Here is a 25322-nt window from a genome sequence, read left to right on the forward strand (position 1 = left end):
TTCTCTTAGTGGCTGTACCAGTTTGTGTTCCCATCAACAGTGTAAGAGGGTTGCCTTTTCTGCGCACCCTCTCCAACATTTGTTTGTAGACTTTTTGATGGCGGCCGTCTGACCATCGTGAGATGACACCTTACTGTGGTTTTGATTTGCATTTCTCTAATAATGAGTCACGTTGAGTATCTTTTCATGTTGAGTATCTTTTCATTAGCCATCTGTATGTCTTCTTTGGAGAAATGTCTGTTTAGGTCTTTAGCCCACTTTTTTGATTGGGTTGTTCATTTTTCTGGTATTACAACTTTTAAATGGTATAGCGAAATGCATGTGTTATACATACTATCTGTGTGTTTATGTAGAAAGAGAAAATAAATTTGGCAGATAATTATTATTGAATCTAGGTGAAGCCTGTACAATTGTTGGTTGGACTTTTATTTATTTATTTTTTTTTAATTTTTTATTCTCAGAATGGACTTTTATTTTTATTTTTTTCTTTTTATTCTGATTGGAGGCTAATGCCACTTTACAATATTTGTTGTACTTTCAAATTTTTTTGCTTTAACTGTTTTTATTTTATTTTATTTTATTTATTTATTTTTTTTTGAAGGAAATATCCTTTACCTCTTTATTTTGAACATTCTCATTTTGACATAATTTACACCTTTTTCACACAGTTAATACAATGCAAACAAAATTTTTCCAAATGTTAAGACTTTTGTTACCCTTTATGACACATGACATAACTGTAACTCTTTAAAAGTTCCTTAAAAGAAAGTTGAAATTTTAATTTTCACCATGAACCTGTCTGATCAAAAAGTAAAGGACATCACCACCACATGAATTAAAACAAAGAATAGAATAAAAAACAAAAGTGGTATCTATATAATCAGCAAATTATCTGATAAGACATGTTAACTACTTCATATTTCTACTTAGCACAAGTGAGAATAAACTGGTTCCAAGGTACTACAGGTTTGGCATTTTTGCTCTTAAGCTTTAAATCATAGTGTTACTCTACTCAAGTCATCTCTAAGAAAATGGCAGTGTTCATAAGTAGAAAAATGATTATATCCAGTAGGTGGTATTCTACATAATCAAGATAACAGGAAAATTCTTTATAAAATTAGATTTTTTTAAATGCAGACTATCTGGTAATTACCAGTATCTCAAAAGCTAAAGTAAGAAAAATACAGAAAATAGAGAAGTACTCATTGAATAATATTATTTTGCTTTGAGGAAACCAGAAATGATTCTATTCCAAGAAATAATAACGATAAGAGATGTAATTAATACACCATGTATCTTTTAAGCCAAACCACGCTTTTCTGCTCAGAACAACTCTTGATTTTTACATTCTTAATCTCCTCTGTCCAGAAGAGGACCACATTTTAAGCCATTATTTGAATAGAGTTCATAATCTAAAGTCACTTTTCTTCACAGGATGTTTTCATTTTAGTATTCATACATAAGATGCAAAAAGGCAAATGAAAGTCAGTTAAAAGAATCTGTAGCATAATAAATGCCCATTTACAGTAACTGTCAACAGACTTCTATGCCGAAGCCGAAAAGCTACTACAGTACAGGTGAGAAGTGACATGATTCTTCCATAGACTCAGACTTCGTTTAGTAATACTGTCATAAGATCCAAAAAGAAACCTTAACGGGTCCTTTCAAAGATGCATAATTTTCCGAACTGTTTTCCTCTGGACACACAGCCTGTTCATTCTGTCAATCCTTTTTTAGTCGTTTAGCTTTTGCAATATTTTCTTGACGTTTTTGTTTCTTCTTTTGCTCCTTTTCCCTGGCCTCAATCATCTTGGCCAGTTTCCAAGACAGCACAGCGCTTGCTAGGAACAATGGAGTCAGAGCCAGAATGACTGTCGTAAGGAAGCCGTAAGGGTCCTTTGCAGCCCACTCGACGACATACTCAGCCCAGGCCTTTAGGTCAAACATCTTCCTGGAGGCCTTATGCTTGAGTAGTGATCTCTAATTTTGTCCTGGGATTATCAGCCAGTCACAATTTCAGATGACCTTTGGTTAGCTGTCGTCTTCTTTAACTACCAATACACTTCTGAGAGAAGGCTTAAATTTCTATATACTCCAGGCCGGAAGCCTTAACTGTTTTTATAATGAAACATTTTAGAATACCTCTACACATTTAGCAGTTTTACAATATCTTCAAAGAAGAGATCATAATGAACATTAGAAAATTTTAAGAACTGGATGATAATGAAAAGATTCCCCATTAGAACATATCAGTGTAGCTAACTGGTACTTAATAAAGATAAGAATAGAAATCAGTTGGATAGAAAATTAAAATATGATAGGATCCAAAATAAGGTTTTTTTTTTGCAAAATCCTGTTAAATGGTCAAGACTCAGGGAATTAGGGATGAAAAACAAAAATAATTATCAGTGCAGAAGAGATCAATAAAGAATATTGATATAGATAAAGAAATTTGAAAGTGACCTTGATGTCAGTAAATTTGAAAAATTAAATGCAGTGGATAGTTTTTTTAAAACTTTAAATGACTTCAATAATATTTAGAAAAGCTGATTGCCTTTTAACTGTTAAGGAGGTTGAATCAGTTATTTAAAAACCGCCTACAAAGAAAATTCATTGTTGTTGTTTTAATTGCTAAATCATATCTGACTCTTTGTGACCCCATGTTCTGTAGCCTGCCAGACTCTGTCCATGGGATTTTCCAGGCAAGAATATTGGAGTGGGTTGCCATTTCCTTCTGCAGGGTATCTTCCCAACCCAGGGATTGAACCATCATCTCCTGCATTGGCAAGTGGATTCTTTACCTCTGAGCCACCTGGGAAGCTTGCAAAGAAAATACCAAGTCCCAGTTGTTTTATAAGTGAAACCTACGAAATATTTAAGGAACATATCATTCCAATCTTAAACAAATTTGGAAATTAGAAAAAGAGGGAATACTCTGTGATCATTGTAAAATATGTTAAAACTCTTTTTGTGCTCGTTGCTTCAAAAGGTGGAGCCTAATTCCCTCCCTTTGAGAGTGGGCTGGACCTGTTGATGCAGCCTTAACAGAATGAAAGCAAAGGTGGTGGTGTGAGACTTCAGAGAATAGTTCATAAAAGGAACTGCAGCTTCTTCCTCACTGTGTCTGTTAGATAACTCATTCTTGGAGTAGGCAGTTAATTTTCATGGGGACACTCAAGGCTGTGGAGGAACTCTGTGTGAGAACTTGAGGCCTCCCACCAACAGCATGTGATTGGTCCATCTTAACAATGGGTACCACAGCCCCTCTTGACATCCTGACTGAAACCCCATGAGAAACACTTAGACACCACCTAGTTAAGCCACTTCCAAGGTCCTGACACATAGAAACTGTTAGAAATGTTGGTTGGTTTAAACCACTAAGTTTTTAGGCAACAGTAGTAATACAGCAGTAATTAATATATACTCTTACTCATTTTATACTTTGGCCACCTGATGCAAAGAGCTGACTCATTAGAAAAGACCCTGATGGTAGGAAAGATTGAAGGCAGGAGGAGAAGGGGACGACAGAGGATGATATGGTTGAATGATATCACTGATTCAATGGACATGAGTTTGAGCACGCTTCAGGAGATGGTGAAGGACAGGGAAGCCTGGCGTGCTGCAGTCCATGGGGTAGCAAAAAGTCAGACCTGACTGAGCAACTAAACAACAATGTTTCCGCCAGCTTGATTTTTGCAAAGTTAGTCCATTAGAAAATTTTTTCATAAAACTGACCACTTTAACAGATGTAGAAAGACAAATTATTGATTATCTGTGGTGCAGGAAAAAATTTTAATAACATGCAGTACCTGTTTATGATAAAACTTAAAAAGCTTGGAATAGAAGTTCCTTAATGTGATAACAGGTATCTAAAAAGCTACTTGAAATATGCCTATTAGTGGAAAATTTTAAATACCCTTTTAAAAATTAGAAGCAAGATGAGGATGTTTCTTATCACTCTTATCCACACTGTACATTCAGAAATAAAGAAAAAAATAGAATGAGTTAAAGTTTGGGATAATTATAAGGAAAAAAGTAAATATGTGAGTTGGTTTATAGAGAAAGCTTAATCTACATAAAAATTAACAAAATTATTTAGATAGTCTAGCAAAAGTCATTTGCATTCATATATACAACAGTAATTTTAATCTAAATATATAAGTATAAATTTTAATTTAAAAGCATATTCAGTAACAAAACCATTTCTTGTAAATAAATCTAACGAGAAATGTGCAAGTCTTTTTAAGATGGCTTTAAAAACCTAACTGAAAATTTTTAAATAATTTAGACCTAAATAAATGGAAAAACATATCATGTTTATTTAAATAAAAACTACTATAAAGATTTTTTTCTCATTTCTTACCTAATAGTTCTACAGATTCAGTGCAATTTGAATCAAAATAAGTGTTTTTTCAGTAAAACACACAATCTAATTTTAAGCTTTTTGTGGAAGAGAAAATGGCCTAGAGTAGTCAAGGTACTCCTAAAGAAGAAGGACAAAGTTAAGAACCAGCAGTACCAAATGCCAAGGCTAATTGTGACTATAGTATTTATGGCATAAGGGTTCTAATTTCTTCATATCCTTACCAACACTTGTTATTTTGTTTTATTTTGTTGATACTAGTTATCCCAATGGCTATGAGATAGTATCTCATTTTTCAACCTATGCTCTAGCACCATTTGTTGAAATTCTGTCTTTCCTCCATTATTGCTTTTGCACCATTGTCAAGAGTCAATTGAGCCTGTTTGAATGGGTCTTTTTAAAGTGCTGTTTTCTTTTTTTTTTTTTTTCCATTTATTTTTATTAGTTGGAGGCTAATTACTTTACATCATTGCAGCAGTTTTTGTCATACATTGAAATGAATTAGCCATGGATTTACATGTATTCCCCATCCCGGTCCCCCCTCCCACCTCCCAAAAAAAAAAAAAACCATAAAGTGCTGTTTTCTATTTAATTGATCTATGTCTCTGTCACTCTGACAATACAATGATAATCCAAGCTTCATAAAATGAATTGAGAACTTTTCCCTCCTCTTCTGTTTTCTGGAAAAGATTGTAGAGTTGGTGTATGGTAGAGATCTCTAGCACTTCTGAGCATTTATATTTAATTCTAAAGTTTTGTAATTTAATAGATTTAATTCTATTAGTCTTGTGTCAACATAATGAAAGTGAAAGGATGAGTCACAAAGAGAAGATGGTTGCCACATAACTGAAAGATTGATATTTGAAGTGTATAAAGAAATCCTTCAGATTACTAAGAAAAAGAAACAAGTAAATAGAAATTTAGGCAAGAAATGTAATCAGGCATTCCGTAAAAAGGAAACGTGGTTTAAAAAGAAAAAGAAAAAAGACTACTAGACGGGCTCAGACTTGTTTAGTGCTCAGGGAAAGACAAATCAAGACAACCTTTTCACATCCACCAGACTGGCAAAAATTAAATGTCTCTTCCTGCTGTCAGTTACAACTGTCCTGAATACTTTTTCTTACCTTTGTTTTATTTTCTCTCCTTTGATCATGAAAGGGGGAACATTTAATCCAGATTAGGGAATTGAAGAGATCACAGAATATTTTTTGGAGTGTATTCCTTGTTTTATAATACTAATAATATCCTCCATAAACCACAGAAAAATCTCCTTCCTTCAGGGAAATAACTTACTTTTGTCCCTTCTTAATTGGCACTCTTACAGGTATTTTAAATTCCTTTTCATTCTAGACAATGTAGCTGTTTCATGTGTTTCAATGACATTAATTGGTCTTGTTGCTTGTTTAACTTTGTGCTGTGAGCTTCACAAAGTCCTTAACCATGCCTGATTTCACCTGTAGCTTTAGAATCAGATTAGTTTTTGACCTTCACTCCTATTTAATTTCATGAAGTTTCTCTTTTGTCTTGCAGGAGCGTAAAGAACAAAAGATTTGGGGGTGGTGGTGGTAGGATTTTAATGAAATTAATCTTGTATTTCATAGCCATTATGAGTTGAATATAGGAAGGGGGTAGGTATTATAGCTCTCCAGACAGATCATTGCCTTTTATACTTGACCAAAAGATGCTCCTGATAATTTAGTCCTTAGAGCTTGTGTTAGAATATTGTTAGGAACCAGACCTTCAAAGCCTTGCCTAACAATTCAATATACTCTGTTCTTAAAGCCCTTAACAACACTCTAGCATTGATTCTCCCTGGGGTTGTGGGGGCAAATCTTTCTTACCTGTGTTTCTAGATCAGTATTTTACAGCTTGAGATACTAGTTTCTTAAGGTGACCAGTGAGAATAAAATTTCTTTGTTAAATTAGTTTGGAAATGCTGCTTACTATAGCCCTCTTGCAGCCTGCTATAAGATGGAGACAGTGCATGATAGCATATTAAGGTTCATGAACAGTCCTGTATTATAAAGATGGGGGAACCTAGAATATGTTTAATTTTACTTAACTGAGCAGTTCCTAAATTTGCTTGAACATTGGCCACTTTCCCCATGGGATATCTATTTATATTGGGAGGTGCAGTCCTCACAAAATGCAACTCTAGAATCAATGCCAGCAGTATGTCACTAAGGTATACTGACTTTTCAGTTATTTCCAGATGGCTGGCTCCTAATATTTTCATACACTTTTTTAATTTGACAACTAGCTTTTCCCTGTATTATGTTATAATCCCTTATTGACTGCAGCACATAAATGGTTCGTCCATCTGTGCCTGTGATTCTTGCTTTTAAGTAAAGGACAGTGGAATATTAGCTTAGTGGCTGCTTTTGTTAGGGATATATATTGGGATACTGATCACTTTATTGTCCTAGTAAGATCTAGAAAAGGAATTATTTCACATGAATTGTGAAGGGAGTCTCCCCAAGAGATTGACAGATTCATGTACTTTTTAAGGAGTGTGTTAGTGTTAGTTGCTCAGTCGTGTCTGACTCTTTATGACCCCATGGACTGTGGCCCGCCAGGCTCCTCTGTTCATGGAATTCTCCAGGCACGAATACTGGAGTGGGTTGCCATTCCCTTCTCCATGGGAGCTTCCCAACCCAGCTCTCCTGCATTGCAGGCAGATTCTCTACCATCTGACAGTGTAGTCAGTGTAGTCATAACTTTTATGTGTCCTGGCAAACCAAGAAATCTGTGTGACTTGCTTTACTATAGTGGCCTGGAACCAAAGCCCCAACAACTCTGAGGTGCCTGTACTTATGGAGAGTGTGAAAACATGTCTCTAAAGTGCAGTGCAACAGGTGGGTCCTGTAGAAATCGCAAGATGTCAGCTAAGGAGGCACCAAGAAGGAAGGGCCAAGAGGAGCAAGGCTGTTGCTGTTGCTGTTAGTCACTAAGTTCTGTCTGACTCTGCGACCTCATGGACTGTAGCCCACCAAGCTCCCTTGTCCATGGGACTTCCCAGACAAGAATACTGGAGTGGGTTGCCATTTCCTCCTCCAACTTTTTAAGGAGTAAATATAATTAGAGAGTAACAGATGACCTGTTTGGTCTGTTTGTTCACCTCTGAAGTGAAGTCGCTCAGTCATGTCCGACTCTTTGCTTCCCTGTGGACTGTAGCCTACCGGGCTCCTCCGTCCATCCATGGGATTTTCCAGGCAAGAATATTGGAGTGGGTTGCCATTTCCTTCTCCAGGGGGATCTTCCCGACCCAGGGATTGAACCCAGGTCTCCCACATTGGAGGCAGACACTTTTACCATCTGAGCCACCAGGGAAGTCGCTCACCTCTGAAGCCATCATCAAACTTGCTTGTGTTCTTTTAAGTGTAGCCCATGAGACATACTGTGCCATTGTTGTTTAGTCACTAAGTCGTATCCAACTCTTTGTGACCCCATGAACTGTATCCTGCCAGCCTCTCTGACCAGGGGATGTTCCAGGCAAAGATACTGGAGTGTGTTGCCATATCCTTCTCCAGCAGATCTTCCCAACCCAGGTATCAAAACCACATCTTCTGTATTGGCAGGTAGATTCTCTACCACTGAGCCACCTGGGAAGCCCATACCATGCCACACCTGTGCTATCCAGTACACCAGCCACTGGCTACGTGTGGCAATTGAGCACTTGAAATACAACTCTGTCATATTGAGGTGTGTGAAGTAGAAAATGCATACTGGGTGTCAACAATTTAGTAATACTAAAAAAAAAAAAATCTAAAACATTTTAATAATTTTTATATTTAAATACTGAAATTTTAATGTTTTATGTATTTAAAAGTTAATTTCCTTCTTTTTTTTACTACTTAATGTGACTGCTGGATAATTTAAGATTACTTATGTGGCTTGTATTTTATTTCTGTTAGACAATGAGACTACAAATACTTTTCCCATGAACTGATGGGTCTTAAAGACTTAACCTTATTATTTAGATTTTTATTACTATAAAGCTTTCTGGCCCAGGGGAGAATTCTCGTTTTGTTTTGAAAACTTTTGACCTAAGATCAAATGATTCTTCATTCTCTAAATCTCTTTGAAGTATCTGAAGAAGAGATTATTACGAGACCTTAATGGAATCATTCTTTAGGAATAGGGAGGAAGATGAAAACTGTAGACATTTCTAACTATCATTAATGAATTATTTTACCTGTTTCCATTGACAATTACTGTACCTTTAAAATATGACTAAAATATGTCTTGGTGTCTTCCTCTCTAAAACATATTCTGAGCATCAGCTGTCTTTATCCTCCTTGGATAATCTTCTACTTTATAGATTGGAACAATATTCTTAGGTTAGGCTCTCTACTTTTGGTTCTTTTAGTGCTTTGGGGGAAAGAATTTTAGTATTAATTATAAAATTTGTATTTATGATTTTTGCCTTTCTGACAAAAGTCCTATGATTCTTGAGGTTAAATGGCAGATAGTAGGACATTGCAGTTGGTATCTTTTTTATAACATGCTGGTGTACTGAATGAACCCTTTGCAGTCATAAATATGACTGTAGAATAAAATCTAGGAAAGAATAGTAGTAAGTCATGTCTCAGGAAGGCAGTATGCATGAGGGTCATTTCAAGTACAATTTTAAGAACATATCAAGCATCATTGCCTGCATCTGTTATCTTAGAGGAAATCTAATTTTAAGTTCAGTCTTTGGTAGCCATCCTCAGCTTGGTTTCCTTCTTTTAGAATCTCAGTTAAGCAAATATATAGTAATGAAATGAATACCATAGGTTGGATAAATGCTTTTTAGTTTAAAAAAACTTACACATATGTCACCTGTTGATCACACATAAGGTGTATTCAAGGAAAATGAAGTTACTTACCTTTATCTCCTTTTTTTTTTTTTCCAATTTAAAGATCTGCCTTATCTCTGACCCAGCCTTTTCATAATGTAACATAAGATGATATGAAGCTGCATGGCTCTATACTCTTTTTACTGAAAGTTTGCACAAGAATAGTTTTTCCCCCTGGAATGCCCACATGATTCTGTCTTTTTCATATTTTTAGTTTGCTTTTTGAAAGTTTTTTATGTTTGTTTTAAAATTCAAAGAAGAAAAGAAAGTGTAAAAAAAAATTTTTTTTAAGTTTGAAAACAAAGTAAATAGATTTTGATGCTTCTCAAAATCTCATCTCCCAAAGAAACAGAATCTTCTTTATAGATAGATAGATCTGTGCGTGTGCCTGTCTCATGTTTAATTTCATTACCTGCATTGGCATTGTTACCTGTTCTGTAGACCAGGAAGATATATATGCCTGTCTTTGGAACCTGAGGCTGCCTCTGCAAATCAGCACTAGAGGGCATTGAAGCCCAAGAGTACACGACTTGAGAGCTAGCCGAAGCCTTCATCCAGCTCACTTGATGGCCATTCCTAATGTTTTTTGGAGAAGGAAGTTCCCAAGTTATGAGATGAGGGCACAGTTTTTCTTCTCTTGAAAGTATCAGTGTAAAATAGAGGCATTATTATCAGGTAGTATTTTTACTGTATAACGGAATAAATGTCTGACCTTGCACAAGGCATTTATTAACCTCTTTGATCTTTAATTTCCTTACTATAAGTGAAAAAGGATTAGAGTATTTGGTTTCATTTAACATTTATCAGTAGTCTGTTACTTGCTTGTTGTTGCAGTATGGCTTTTATGTAAATCATCTTGTTTAATCTTCACAAAAAGCTTTGGAGCTGTCATTCCTGAAGAAGAAAAACTAGTTCATCTAATCAACAGGCATATCACTGATAGTGGCAGAGTTGGAATTCTTTCTTTCATAAACCATGGTATTTTTTTCTGCTACGTGTGTCATAGTGTTTCTTACTACATACATTTCTTTGAAGGAGTCTTTTTAGTTTTAAAATATATTGTATGAGCAGATGTTTTCCTGTTATTTAACTGCACATTTGCATCCTGGTGGCTATTTGAACTTTTTCTATCAACCTGAAAATCTGTTTGCATTGAAAAAAACTGGGCAAATACATAGATTGAGACTAAAGAGAACAGCCAATTTTGTTCAGTACCCTGCCTCCCCAAAGTACATATTTTTACAGTCCTTTTAGAGCAAATTTTAATGGTGAGAGTCAGCAGTTTAATCAACTAGGCACATATAATGAAAGATGCCTGTATATGGAATAACAGCAAAAATGGGAAAATAACTCATTAGAAAGTTTTTATGAAAATGAATCATTATAGTCTAAGCTTTCTAATATAGTTGTTCTTTATTATCTTTGGAGGATCGGCTCCAGGATCCCCCCTCAGATTCCAACATCTGCAACCACTGAGGTCCCTGATATAAAATGGCATAGTACAGTTGGCCTTTGGTTACTGAGGACTGGCTATACTAACATAATTTTTTGGTATCACTTAGTGGCTGTTGAATAACGCAGTAGCATTGGTTATAGTGGATGAGTCTGTGATTTTAAGTATGCTGTATAGTCTACTCATAGAATTTAAGTTGTAATCAACATTAGAAGATTTTTAGATCTCAAACTATTCTCTTGGCTTTAGGACTTAGATGGTTGAATTTACTATTCTTTTGAAAAGGATCTACAAAGTGCTTCCACTTTCTAAACTTTGTTTTGAAAATTTTCAGTTGTATGCAAAAGGAAAGAAAATACAGTGAACTCTGTTGTCTTTATTCAGTTTCAACAGCTAGTCTCATAGCTAATCTTATTTTTATGTAACCCCCATCTATAACTATTGATTATTTTGCAGGAAATCTCAGGCATCATATGATTTAATCTTTAAGTAAGTAGAGGTATGTAATTAACACAAAAATAGTAATTCCTTAATATTAGCGAGCATACAGTCAGTGCTCAAACTTCCACATTGCATTTTTTTTTCTTTACAGTTTGTTTGAATCAGCATCCATACTCTGCTCTTGGTTGTTATCTCTTAATCTGTAGATATTCTTTTAAATTTTTTTTAGTAGTTTTTTATTTGTCAAAGAAACTGGATCGTTTGTCTTCTGGATTTTCCCACGGTCTAGGTTTTGCTGGTTTCACTCCTATGGTGCTTCCCCTCTTTTTCCTATACGCTGGTGGTTAGATGTGTATGTGGTTCAATGTGTAGACATGGTTCGGTTTTTCGGCAGTAATACTCATGGGACATACTTCTTCGGTACTGAGCTAGATACCATAATGTTGCTCTAGGGAGCTATTTTTCTATTGAGGGCCACTGAGACAAACGTCATTCTAGGTCTCATTTTTATTTTGTTTTCTGTTGTCCTCCCTTACCCTCATTTGACCTTCAAGTTGGGAATGGTTGGGAGGAGACTGTTCATTCACCAGTTGATTTGTTACTGGATTATTTATTTAAGGATATAGAAGCCTCATGACTTCCTGAATAGTAGTAAATACAGCTTACTTCTTAATAACTTTTCCAATCTGTAGACTTCCTGTGGTGCCTATAGCCACCTTTCCTGAAGGAAAAATTCAGCTAGAGTTGCATTAAATTCTTGATATCTCTTTGCCCTTTATACTTGGGCTTTGATGAACATTTTGCAAAGACTTGACATAATCAAGTGATATTTACAAAACATCATGGTTTTCTGGATTTTTGAACCAATTTAGCACTAGCAAGGCCATATTATCATCCTGGGAAAGAGAGAGCAGAGTCAGTATCAGTTACACATGAGCAATATCTTTGCCTCTAACTTTCCAGAGTTCTGGAAAGTTCGTCTTCCCGCAGACCACTCCTGAGTCTGTTTTTCTGGTGTGTGTTGTTGTTGTTTTGTTTTTTTTGCATTTATTCATTTGTTTTTGGCTGTGCTGAGTCTTCGCTGCTGCACAGGTTTTCTCTAGTTGCGAGAGCTGGTGGGGGGGGCGGAGGTGCTGCACCTCGCTGTGATTGCTGGGCTTCTCATTGGGCAGGTTTCTGTAGTTATGGCACTTGAGCTTAGTTGCCCTGTGGCATGTGGGATCTTCCCGGACTAGGGATCAAACCTGTGTCTGCTGCACTGCAAAGCGGATTCTTAACCACTGGACCACCAGGAAAATCCCCCAAATCTGTTTTAATACCGTTTGACTTGTATGGTTCTGATACTTAGTTTTCACCAATGACCATGATCTGAATACTTACCCCACACTCCCATCCCCACATTGCCTTCTTTTCTCTCCTTTCTCTTCCCTCTTTTCCTCCTTGTATTGATCATACATTTATAACCACCTATAATATGAACTAGGAAGAGTGCTTTTAAGATGCAGATTAATAAGACACAGGCCTTGTCTTCAAGTGAAAAGGTAGACCGCTGACACCTCTAGTTATCTGTATGAGAAAAAAAACAAAACACAATATGTATCACATGCAGAATCCAGGGAAATTTAACCCCTAAATGTAAAAAGCAAATATTAAAAAAAAAAACCTCTGTGGCCTCATGATAAATAAGACTTAAGACACCAAAAGCACTTCTCTTGAAGAAAAATAGTAATAAATTTGACTGTATTCAAGTAAAAGCTTTCTGCAAAACTATGAATGCCATAAAAAGATAAACAAGCAGCAAATGGGGAGAAGATATATGTAATTCAAATAACTGGCAAAGGATTAGTATCCAAAGGATAAAAGGATACTTCTAAGTAAATGAAAATATAAGTTAATAGTAATAATATTGGCAAACAACCAAATAGAAAAATGTGTGAAGGATATGAGACGTAGTTGACAGTAGAAAGATTAATGATCAATAAACATAAATAAGTTCAGCCTTACTAATATAGGAATACGTATTAAACAACAAAATATTTCACACTCATGAGATTGGCAAAAGTCTATCATTACCACATTTTGGAGAGGATAGAAATCATTTTCATACACAGCTGATGGAGTGTACTTTGAAGGGCGGTTTAGCAATAATTGGAAAGTTGAAGATCAACATTCCAGACTTCTCCTGCAAGGTTTGTCTCTGTTTGTTTGTGTGTGTGTGTCTATCTGAGGAAAAGTCTTGGCAGTGTGTATAGTAAGATCTGTGTGCCAAGTGTTTGTTTCAATATTATGTGTTACAAAAATAAAGCTGGAAATACCATAGAAGTCTTTCAGTAAAAGAAGGTATAAATAATTCTAATATGTTCAAATAATGGGCATACTGTGGAGATACTACAGATTCGATTCCAGACCACTGCAGTAAAGCAAATATCAGAATAAAGTGAGTAGCACAGAGTTTTTGGTTTGCTGTGCATATAAAAGTTACATTTAAAATATACTGTAGTTCATTGTGTTCAGTAGCATTATGTCTAAAAATGTATATACCTTAACTTAAAAATACTATATTGCTTTACATCATTGCAGTGGTTTTTGTCATACATTGAAATGAATTAGCCGTGGATTTACATGTATTCCCCATCCAAAGTAATTAGCCTCCAACTAATAAAAATAAATGGAAAAAAAAAAAGAAAAAAAAATACTATATTGCTAAAAAATGCTAACCATCACCTAAGCCTTCAGCGAGTCTTAATCATTTTGCTGGTGGAGGATCTTGTCTTGATGTTGATGGCTGCCAACTGGTAAGGGAGTGGTTGCTGAAGGCTGAAGTGGCTGTGGCAGTTTCTTAAAATTACAGTGAGGTTAGCCACATTGATTGAATCTTTTTTTTTTCAAGGCCAGTTTCTCTTTAGTATGCAATGCTGTCTGATAGCATATTGCCTATAGTAGAACTTTAAAAATTGAAGTCAGTTTTCTGAACCCTGCCACTGCTTTATCAACTGTTATGTAATATTCTGAATCCTTGTTATTTCAACAAATCTTCACTTCTTTATCAGAAATAGATTCTGTCTCAAGAAGCAACTTTCTTTCTCATCCATAAGAAGCCACTACTCATCCATTCAAGTTTTCTCATGAGATTTCAGCAATTCAGTCACATCTTCAGGCACCACTTCTAATGCTGGTTCTTTTGCTGTTTCTACCACATCTGCAGTTACATCCTGCACTGAAGTTTTGAACCCCTCAGAGTTATCCGTGAAGGTTGGAATCAGCTTCTTCCAACTCGAATCATGAATGGGATCTAGAATGGTGAATCTTTTCCAGAAGGTTTTCAATTTAGTTTGCCCAGATCCATAAGAGGAATCACTGACTGTGGCAGCTATAGCCTTACAAAATGTATCTTTTAAAGAATAAGATATGAAAGTAAAAATGACTCCTGATTCATGGGCTACAAAATGGTTGTTGTGATAGCAGGCATGAAAGCAACATGAATTGTATCACATTTCCATCAGAGCTTTTGGGTGACCAGAGCAGATGATGACCAGAACATTGTCAATAGGCAGTAATATTTTGAAAGTTACTTTTTTTTTTTTTTTTTTGGAGCAGTAGCTCTCAGTAGTGGGCACAGGATGTTCAATAAACCATGTATTATAGATGTGCTACTATCCAAGCTTTGTTGTTCCATTTATAGAGCACAGGCAGAGTAGATTTAAGGCCCTAGGATTTTCATAGTGGTAAATGAGCATTGACTTCAACTTAGAGTCACCCACCTGCATTTGCTTCTAGCAAGAGAGTCAGCCTGTCCTTTGAAGCTTTGAAGCCAGGCATTGACTTCTCCTCTCTAGCTATGAAAGTCCTAAATGGCATCTTCTTCCAGTAAAAGGCTGTTCTGTCTGCCTTGAAAATCTGTTGTTCAGTGCAACCCGTCTTCATTATTGATTTTAGGTAGATCTGGATAACTTGCTTCAGGTTCTACATCAGCACTTACTGCTTCACTTTGCACTTGCGTGTTATGAAGGTGGCTTCTTTCCTGAAACTTCATGAACCAACCTCTGCTAGCTTCAGACTTTTCTTCTTTGGCTTCCTCAACTCTTCCAGCCTTCATATAACTGTAGAGCGTTGGGACCTTTCTCTGGATTAGGCTTTGGCCAAAGGGACTGTTGTGACTGGTTTGATCTTCTGTTCAGACCACTCCAGCTTTTTCCATATCAGTGTTAAGGCTGTTTTGTTTTCTTACCATTTATGCATTCACCAAAGTAGCACTTTTAATTTCCTCCCAGAACTTTCCTTTGCATTTGCAACTTGGCTAACTGGCGTAAGAGGTCAAGCTTTGGGCCTGTCTCAGCTCTCTACATGCCTTCCTCACTTAGCTTAAACATTTCTGTCTTTTGATATTAAGTGAGGGGCATACGATTCTTCCTTTCCCTTGAACACTTACAGGCCATTGTTGGATTATTTATTGGCCTAATTTCAATATTGGTGTGTCTTAGGGAATTGGTGCCATCAACTCAATGGACATGAGTTTGAGCAAACTCCAGGAGATAGTGAAGGACAGGGAAGCCTGGCATACTGCAGTCCACGGAGTCACAAAGAGTTGGACACGACTGAGTGACTGAATAACAACAGAGAATAGGGAGGCTTGAAGAGAGGGAGAGAGACAGGGATTGGCTGGTCAGTGGAGCAGTCAGAACTCACCCAACTTTTATTGATTGTGGATATTTCATACCTATGGAATCATATAATATGTGGCCTTTTGTGTCTGCCTTCTCTTAGCATAAAGTTTTTAAGATTCATCCATGTTTTAGCATGTGTCAGTACTTCAGTTCCTTTTTGTGGCTAAAGGATCCCATCGTGTGACTATAACTCATTTTGTCTATCCATTCATCTATTGATGGACTTCTGGGTTGCTTTACCTTTTGGCTCCTATGAATAGTGCATCAGAATATTTATATACAGGTTTTTGTTGGCATAGCTATTTTCATTTCTTTGGGTATATACCAAGAAGTAAAATTGCTGAATTATATGATAATTCAGTTTTTAACTTTTCGAGGAAATGCCAGACTGTTTTCCACAGTGCCTCCACCATATTGTATTCCTGCCAGCAGTTTTTCCACATCTTCACCAACAGATCCCAATTATATTTAAGATGACATACTGAGTGAATGAATCAAAATGTCTAGATACTGGGATCAGGGTAGTTTCTGTTTTCTTTTTTATATTTTTTGGCTACACTTTTTAATCTTTATAAAATTAGCTATTACTATGGTTATTTTTGTGTGTTTAAAATTTTATTTGTTTTCATTTGAGCAAATTCAAAGTAAATGCTTCACATTCATTATTGGCAAGTGTAGGGTAAAAATTTGTTTTCAGTGATGAACTGTGAGCTGAGTTGTGATCTACAAAAAGGATCTGAAGTCTTAAAATATTTTAACAATTATTTTATAAGAGAACAACGTAACAGTTTGATTTGTTCTGGCAAGACTAGAATGCAAAAGCTTCTTATGGTTGATGGATTACACAGTACCTCTGCTACCTCACATTTTCTGTGGGTGAAGTCTAGTATCTAGTATTCACAGATCTCTATTTCTGCAACACAGGAGTTTTGAATCAAGTATATTGAAATTGTGAGTCAACTCTGAATTCAGATTTGGGAACACTAAATAAATTTAGAAGTGGTAGTGAACTTTTGAATGGAGGCCAGATTGGTGCTGGAAGAGACGAGTGGGAGGCTCTCAGAATGGGAGAGATCATTAACAGTGTCAAACGAATGATAAACGATTTGTTCAAAGTGGGGGAAACAGAGGTTCTGAAATGCTTTTAGCTAGAGCAGTGTTCCTTCAGGCATCTTGTTACTTACAGTGTATTATATACTAGTATTTTTGGCCAGTGACTGTGTATTTATTGTATCATATTTGTCTGAAGAAAGGGAAATGCTATGTGTATTTTTGTAAAGTATTTTGAAATAGGCTTAGATTAAGTTGATTTGTTTTTGTTTTTTAAAAACATGCTTACGTTTATTGTCTCTTTTGTTTAGTCCCACTGGGAAAGAAAGTTTTCCACAACTTCACTCCGTAATTTGATTTTGTTGTTGCTGTTGTTTAGTCACTAAGTCAAGTCGTGTCCAACTCTGCTTCGACTCCATGGACTGTAGCTTGCCAGGCTCCTGTGTCCATGGGATTTCCCAGGCAGGCATACTGGAGTGGGTTGCCATTTCCTTCTCCAGGGCATCTTCCCAACCCAGAACCAAACCCGTGTTCCTACACCAGCAGGCGGATTCTTTACCACTGAGCCAGCAGGGAAGCCCACGTAATTTGATTTAGGGGAAACAAAACATGCTTTCTCAAACTGTACCTGTCTTCCTGAAGTTGTTAATATGCCCTCCTTGCTGGTGTGTCTTCCCCGTTTTCCTGCTCCATTGGTCTAGTACTGAGCTCTATAACATAGTGGTGATCTGACTTGATATGCAAAGATCGAACTAAAAAATTTAGAAGATGAATGACTGGCATGTTTCATAAACTTAGTAATTACAATAGCAGGGTAAAATTATGAGCTGGATATTTTGTTTTTATCTAATACCAAAATACCAGGTTGATACTATTTAATTAAAATGTTTACAAAAGCAATGATTTTAAAAATATCAATGAGACATTAAGTTTAATGAAACCCCAGCTTCATTAAATATAGTCAATTATCAACAATTTAGAAAATGTCCCAACTAATAAAAATAAATGAAAAAAAAAAAGAAAATGTCAAAACCTTAGAAAAATATTGTTAAACTTATATTATCATTTGAATGTAAGTTATTTGTAGATAAAATTAACAAAATAGTTTTATTCAAAAATAAAAATGAAGACCACTTAAACAATGAAATATTTAAGTCAAGTATTATCTACCTTTTTTAAACTGCAGGTTCATGTATGCATCAGTGGTTCATTATTGAGTGGTGACCCTATTTTTGTGCATATTTTTTCTGCTGCTGAAAAACTGTTATTAAACTTAACAAGTTGAAGTAATGGTAAAAAAATAATTATATCTCCAAATATATACATAGATAATCTCATTCCTTATTTGATAGCTTTGAGATGTTTTACTTTAAATTTTGTATATTTAATTTTTCATTTTTGAAATGCTCATTGTTTTAAATGATCATAGTTTAATGAGTCAGAATAGGCCTTACAAGACTTGCTAAGAAGAACCACAGCCCCCCAACCACTAACTCATGGCCTCATCAGAGAGGAAAGCCAAGTGGAGTAAATACCTCCTCTGTCTTTTGCTGTCTTACCTCCTCTTGGTGACTAATATCAGCCCACTGGAAACCGCAGGGGAAGGAAGCCATATAGATACGGTGCATACAGGCCAGCCTCCTTTTGCAAAGGTTAGGAATTGGATCTGGAAGGGCAAACAGGAAAGATGTAGCCCAATAGTTTTAATTTCTAAGACACCACTTTTTAGTGATATGGTATCTTTTTGTGTGTGATATAGCATCCAGTTTTTGTTTTTGCCCTTTGTGGGGATTAAATTTTTTTTTCCTTCTTGCTTGATCTTCTTTCTTCCCAGTGAGGATTTCATGCCCCCTTTTTAAGGGGAATGTCCTGTTTTTCATATTAGAGATTTTCCTCAATTGTATACCCATCTGAGTCAATGTAAGAGTGAGGTACAAAAAGCTAACAGGAAGGTCTTTGCAGTGGGGCTTTTGCTTTCTGATTCTTTAGGTCCAAAGTGGGCCCTACAAATTTACATTTGTAACTAGTCCCAGGTGATGCTAGTCCAAGAGTCATATTTTAAGAACCATTTTATTAAGGAATGCTCTTGAGAATCACATCTGTGAAAGGAATGGATAGGAAGGAAACAAAGTTAAGCTGCAGTGTGAAGAGTTCTGACACTGAAAGGGCCCATCAGAGATGTCTCAAGCTAAGACAAAGAGCTGGGTCTTTATTTCCTGCATGTTGTGCATCTTCTGAATGTGGGATGTCCCTAGAAGGAGATATGACTTTAGGGAGTGAAGTTTTCTTCAGCATAGGTATCCCCATTTGTTCTTGTTGTTGTTCAGTAGCTCAGTCCTGTCTGACACTTTGCTACCCCATGGACTGTAGCATGCCAGGCTTCCCTGTCCTTCACCATCTCTTGGAGCTTGCTCAAATTTATGTCCATTAGTCAGTGATGCCACCAGCCATCTCCTCTGTCATCCCCTTCTCCTCCTACCTTCAATCTTTCCCAAGTCAGATCTTTTCTGATGAGTTGACTCTTCACATCAGGTGACCAAAGTCTAGGAGCTTCAGCATCAGTCCTTCCAATGAATATGTGTCCTTAGTTGCTCAGTTGTGTCTGACTCTGTGACCCCATGCACTGTAGCCTGTCAGGCTCCTCTGTCCATGGGGTTCTTCAGACAAGACTACTGGAGTGGGTTGCCATGCCCTCTTCTAGGGGATCTTTCCAACACAGGAATCAAACCCAGTTCTCCCACATTGCGGGCAGATTCTTTACCCGCAGTGAATAGCACTGCATAGAGCTACCTATGCAGTGAATATTCAGGGTTGATTTCCTTTAGGATTGACTGGTTTGATCTCCTTGCAGTCCAAGGGACTCTCAAGAGTCTTCTCCAACATCACAGTTCAAAAGCATCCATTCTTTGGCACTCAGCCTTCTGTATAGTCCAACTCTCACATCCATACATGACTACTGGAAAAACATAGCTTTGACTAATGTCTCTGCTTTTTAATATGCTGTCTAGGTTGGTCATAGCTTTTCTTCCAAGGAGTGTCTTGTAATTTCATGGCTGCAGTCATGATCTGCAGTGATTTTGGAACCCCAAAAAATAGTCTCTCACTGTTTCCATTGTTTCCCCATCTATTTGCCATGAAATGATGGGACCGGATACCATGGTCTTAGTTTTTTGAATGTTGAGTTTTAAGCCAACTTTTTCATTCTCCTCTTTCACTTTCATCAGAAGGCTCTTTACTTCCTCTTTACTTTCTGCCCTTAGAGTGGTGTCATCTCCATAACTGAGGTTATTGACATTCCTCCGAGCAATCTTGATTCCAGATTGTGCTTCATTCAGCCTGGCATTTCACATGATGTACTCTGCATATAGTTAAATAAGCAAGGTGACAATATATAGCCTTGATGTACTCCTTTCCCAGTTTGGACCCAGTCTGTTTCCATATCCAGTTCTAACTGTTGCTTCTTCACCTGCACACAGATTTCTCAGGAGGCGGGCCAGGTTGTCTGGTATTCCAATCTCTTTAAGAATTTTCTGCAGTTTGTTGTGATCCACACAAAGACTTTGACATAGTCAATAAAGCAGAAATAGATGTTTTTCTGGAACTCTCTTGCTTTTTCTAAGATCCAACAGATGTTGGCAATTTGATCTCTGGTTCCTCTGCCTTTTCTGAATCCAGCTTGAACATCTGGAAGTTCTCAATTCACGTATTATTGAAGCCTGGCTTGGAGAATTTTGAGCATTACTTTGCTAGCATGTGAAATGAGTGCAATTGTGCAGTAGTTTGAACATTCTTGGGGCTTACCTCGTAGCTCAGTCAGTGAAGGATCTGCCTGTAATGCAGGAGACCCGGGTTGGATCCCTAGATTGGGAAGATTCCCTGGAGGAGAAAATGGCAACCCACTCCAGTATTCTCGCCTGGAGAATCCCATGGGCAGAGGAGTCTGGCAGGCTACAGTCCATGGGGTTGCAAGAGTTGTACACGACTTAGCAACTAAACCACCTTGAACATTCTTTGGCATTGCCTTTCTTTGGGATTGGAATGAAAACTGACCTTTTCCAGTCCTGTGGCCACTGCTGAGTTTTCCAAATTAGCTGGCATATTGAGTGCAGAACAAAGCTAGTGGAAGTGATGGAATTCCAATCAAGCTATTTCAAATCCTAAAAGATGAAGCTGTTAAAGTGCTGCATTCAGTATACCAGCTGTCCCCAAAGGGGGCTGATAACTGAGGGCCTTTCTGCTCGAAAGTCCTGGCTCTGCTATTTCAGGACTCCCTGGTGGCTCAGATGTAAAGAATCTGCCTGTGGTGCTGGAGACTCTGGTTTGGTCCCTGGGTCCGGAAGATCCCTGGAGAAGGAAATGGCAACCCGTTCCAGTATTCTTGCTTGGAGAGTCCCATGGACAGAGGAGCCTGGCGGGCTACAGTCCATGGGGTTCCAGAGAGGTGGATGTAGCTGAGTGGCTAACATTCACTTTTTCTGCTGGAAGCATTCCCAGCAGGTGGGGGACAATGTCCTTTTTTCCTGAAAAGGGAAAATGAGGCCACCTACTACAGAGTCCATACATACTCTTTTCCAGTCAGCCTCCCATCCCTATCCCAAGACAGCTACTTTTTCTAATTTTTCTTACTCCATTGATTAATTTTGCCTATTTCAGGACATCATGTAAATGGAACTGTACAGAACAAACTTCTAGGTGTTGTCTTGGCTCAGTATAGTGTCCTGTAGATTCATCCATGTTCTTTTATGTGTCATAAGTTGTTGCTACTGTTGTTTCTTGTTACTGAGTAGTATTCCAATCTATGAATATACAGCATTTTTATCCATTCTTATGTTAACTGCCACTTGGATTGTTTTCAGTTTGGGGGCATTTTTACTAAAGATTCCGTGAACATGTTTGTAAGAGTCTGTTTTGCGGACACAGTTTTGTTTCTCTTGGATGAATACCTAGGGACAGAATTGTTGTGTTATATAATAGGTTTATATTTACTAAAGTTTTTCAAAGTGATTTTACCTTTTTCATTTCCATAAGATATGACAGATGTGATTGCTCAATCGTTGCCAACTTTTGATGTTTCCAAATGTTTCTAATTTAACCATCCTAGTGCTTATATAATATATCCTGATGACTAATGGTGAACATCTTTTCATGTGCTTTTATTAGGTGATTTGCCTATATTTTCTTTGTGAACTATCTATATCAGTTGTTTGCTCATTTATTGATTGGATTACTTGTCTTGATTTTTGAGTTATAGGAACTCAGTATATATTCTGGGCATAAGTTTCATCAGATACATTTTGCAAATATTTTCTTCTGATTGGTGACTTGTTTATTTTCTGACATCTTTATATATTTTCAGGTCATGATCTTCTTCCAGGCATTCTATAATTTAAATTTTTGTGGTTACTTTTATGAGCCAACTCAAATTTTTCTACAGAATGAGATGTGTTCACTTGTTCATAGATATATCCAGTTATTCCATCAGCCTTTGTTGGAAAGGTTTTTCCTTTTATCTTTTGAATTGCTTTGGTATCCCTGTTGCAAATTGGTTGCCTATATAGAAATCAGCCAGAGAAGGCAGTGGCACCCCACTCTTGCCTGGAAAATCCCATGGACAGAGGAGCCTGGTAGGCTGTGGTCCATGGGGTCCCTAAGAGTCGGACACGACTGAGCGACTTCACTTTCACTTTTCACTTTCATGCATTGGAGAAGGAAATGGCAACCCACTCCAGTGTTCTTGCCTGGAGAATCCCGGGGGTGGGGGGGAGCCTGGTGGGCTGACGTCTGTGGGGGTGCACAGAGTCGGACACGACTGAAGTGACTTAGCAGCCGCAGCAGCATAGAAATCAGCTGTCACTCATACCACTTTTTGTTTTAACTGTAATAATGTTACTTTACTCTGGCAGCTGTCATTCATACCACTTTTTTTTTTTTTTAACTGTAATAATGTTACTTTACTCTGGCTGCCTTCAAGGTTTGCTTTCATCTTGGTGCTTTCATCCCTTTGATTGTGACGTGTTTGTGTGTTATTTTCTTTCTAATTATTCTGCTTGGAATGTGCTGAGCTTCTTTGAATATGTAAGTTTGTATTTCTCACAAAATTTGGAGAAATTTTGGCCACTATCAGATATTTTTCTGTCACATTATCTTCAGTTGTATGTGACTAGACCGCTTGTTATTGTACACTGAATCTCTGAAGCTCTGTTTATTATTTTAAGACCTTTTTCTCTCTCCTTTAGAATCAGTAAAATGTACTGATCTATTTACTGGTTTAGTGACTTTTTTTTCTGCTGTATCTGATCTCCTTTAAGGAAATCCAATGAATTTTGAATTTCAAATACTGTCAGTTTTACTTCTAGAATTTCCATTTGGTTCTTTCAGTTATACTCTCAGCTGAGATTCCTCCCATTTGTACATTTATTATGACCATATTTTCCTGAAATACTTGAATGTATTTATAATTCTTGTTTTGAAGTCTTTGTCTGTTAATTCTGAAGTCTAGATCATTCAGGGTTTGGTTTCTTTGACCTGCTTCTTTCTCTTGACTCTGGGTCTCCCTTTCCTTTTTCTTTGTTCTGGTAAATTTTGCTTGTATGGTGGGTATCGTGAGTGATATGTTGTAGGCTTTGAATTCTGTTATTTTTCTCTGATGAGTTTTTGGGGGTTTTTTGTCCTGGTAGACAGTTAACAGGGCTGAATTCAAATGTCCCAACATTGTCATTCATGTCTTAAGTAGCAACAGAAGTCTCCTCTCAACTCAGATCTTGACACTTTTCAGCTGCTGCTTTTTGCTGGAATCCTTGGAGCCTTCCCCAAATGAAGGCCATCTAAATATTTGGGCATAGTTTACACAAAAATCTTGTGGCACTTTGTATCCCTAGACTTCGTCCTGTGGCTCCTCGGCTAGCAGGAAGGCAGATTTCTACTTCAGTCCCTACTGATCGTCTCCGTCTGTATATAAGTGACCTCAGGCAACAGCCCTGTAAATACTGATCCTGTCTGGTGCAGTTCCTTCTTCTAAGGTTGATGTCCCTCCAGTTACTACCTGCTTTTGGTCATATATCTGTTTTTATATTTTATTCACAGTAGATGGTTGTTAAAGATGGAAAAGCTACTCTAGGTTAGCTTGTCATTATTCAAAGCAGAACATTAAAATGTTGAAGCTTTATTTTATTTTAGTTGAGTCAGTCAAACCATCCATTATTCAGAGAATATTTTAGGAAATTGTGAAACATCCACTAAATGGAATATTGCAGTGTATTAAATTTTTGCAGCAAAATTTGGAAATGGAAGAAGGATGTCTGCTGTCACTGCTACTTTTTACCATTAAATTAGAGATTTTAGTCAAAGTTATTAGATACGAAGCAGAGGTGGGAGGAAATAGAGATTGGAAAGGAAAAAGAATATTTTCACTATCATAAGTGAAATTATATTCTACAAGAGAATCTATGTACAATTAGAACCAATAAGAGTTCAGGAAGCCTGCTGGATATCAAGTCAGGATAGAATACCAGTAGCATAGAATACCAATACCAACGTTCACCACATCAGAATGTACATTAGCAGAAACCAATTGGAAAACATATTAAGAAAAAAGAGGTACAGTTTATACCATCTATAAGCTACCTAGTACTCATTAACAAAATATAGAAAATTACATGACATCTTTAAAGACAGGCAAGAATAAATTCAAATTATCAGTCAGCTCCCCCATTTCTGTAATTACCTATAGTATCAGTACAGTTGTTGAATATGGAAAAACTAAAAGCTCACCTGGAGTTAGACGTCCAAGAATGATCAGGACCATTCCAAAAATGGTCAACAGGTGTCTTGCACATTCAAAGTGTGGTATTGATTCAGGTATAGACAAGTATATTAATAATAAAAATGAAAAAAGCTTGAAACAGATTGAAGCATGTATGTAAACATGTATGCAAAGCATGTACGCATAGTAAAATGAAAGTGAAAGTCACTCAGTCATGTCGACTCTTTGCCACCCCAAGGACTATTCAGTCCCTGGAATTCTCCAGGCCAGAATACTGAAGTGGGTAGCTGTTCCCATCTCCATGGGATCTTCCCAAACCAGGGACTGAACCCAGGTCTCTTGCATTGCGAGCAGATTCTTTACCAGCTGAGACACAAGGGAAGGCCAAGAATACTGGAGTGGATAGCCTATCCCTTCTCAAGCAGATCTTCCCAACCCAGGAATCGAACCAGGGTCTCCTGCAATGCAGGCGGATTCTTTATCAACTGATCTGTCAGGGAAGCCCAAGTGAAAGTTGCTCAGTCATGTCTGACTCTTTGCAATCCCATGGACTATACAATCCATGGAATACTCCAGGCCAAATGACTGAAGTGGGTACAGTTCCCTTCTTCCGGGGATCTTCCCAACCCAGGGATTGAACCCAGGCCTCCCACATTGCAGGCAGATTCTTTACCAGCTGAGCCACAAGGGAAGCCCATAGTAAAATAGGAAACAATTGGTTTGCCAAATACCATATGGAATAAACTCT

At 37.2% G+C, this 25322-nt stretch overlaps 2 protein-coding genes across 5 annotated transcripts in view; one reads left to right on the forward strand and one right to left on the reverse strand.

The window, feature by feature from the left end:
- The window catches only part of RFX7 (regulatory factor X7), a 141378-nt gene that overhangs the window by 38753 nt on the left and 77303 nt on the right, over positions 1-25322 (forward strand). The gene's annotated exons all lie outside the window — the stretch shown is intronic.
- LOC110129733 (small integral membrane protein 15) lies at positions 606-2064 on the reverse strand. The gene has a single exon (XM_020881246.2). It carries the CDS (start codon positions 1945-1947, stop codon positions 1723-1725), a length of 225 nt encoding a protein of 74 aa, XP_020736905.2. The 5' UTR covers positions 1948-2064; the 3' UTR covers positions 606-1722.

The sequence above is a fragment of the Odocoileus virginianus genome, chromosome 6 (assembly GCF_023699985.2).
Source record: "Odocoileus virginianus isolate 20LAN1187 ecotype Illinois chromosome 6, Ovbor_1.2, whole genome shotgun sequence".
NCBI classification, from domain to species: domain Eukaryota; kingdom Metazoa; phylum Chordata; class Mammalia; order Artiodactyla; family Cervidae; genus Odocoileus; species Odocoileus virginianus.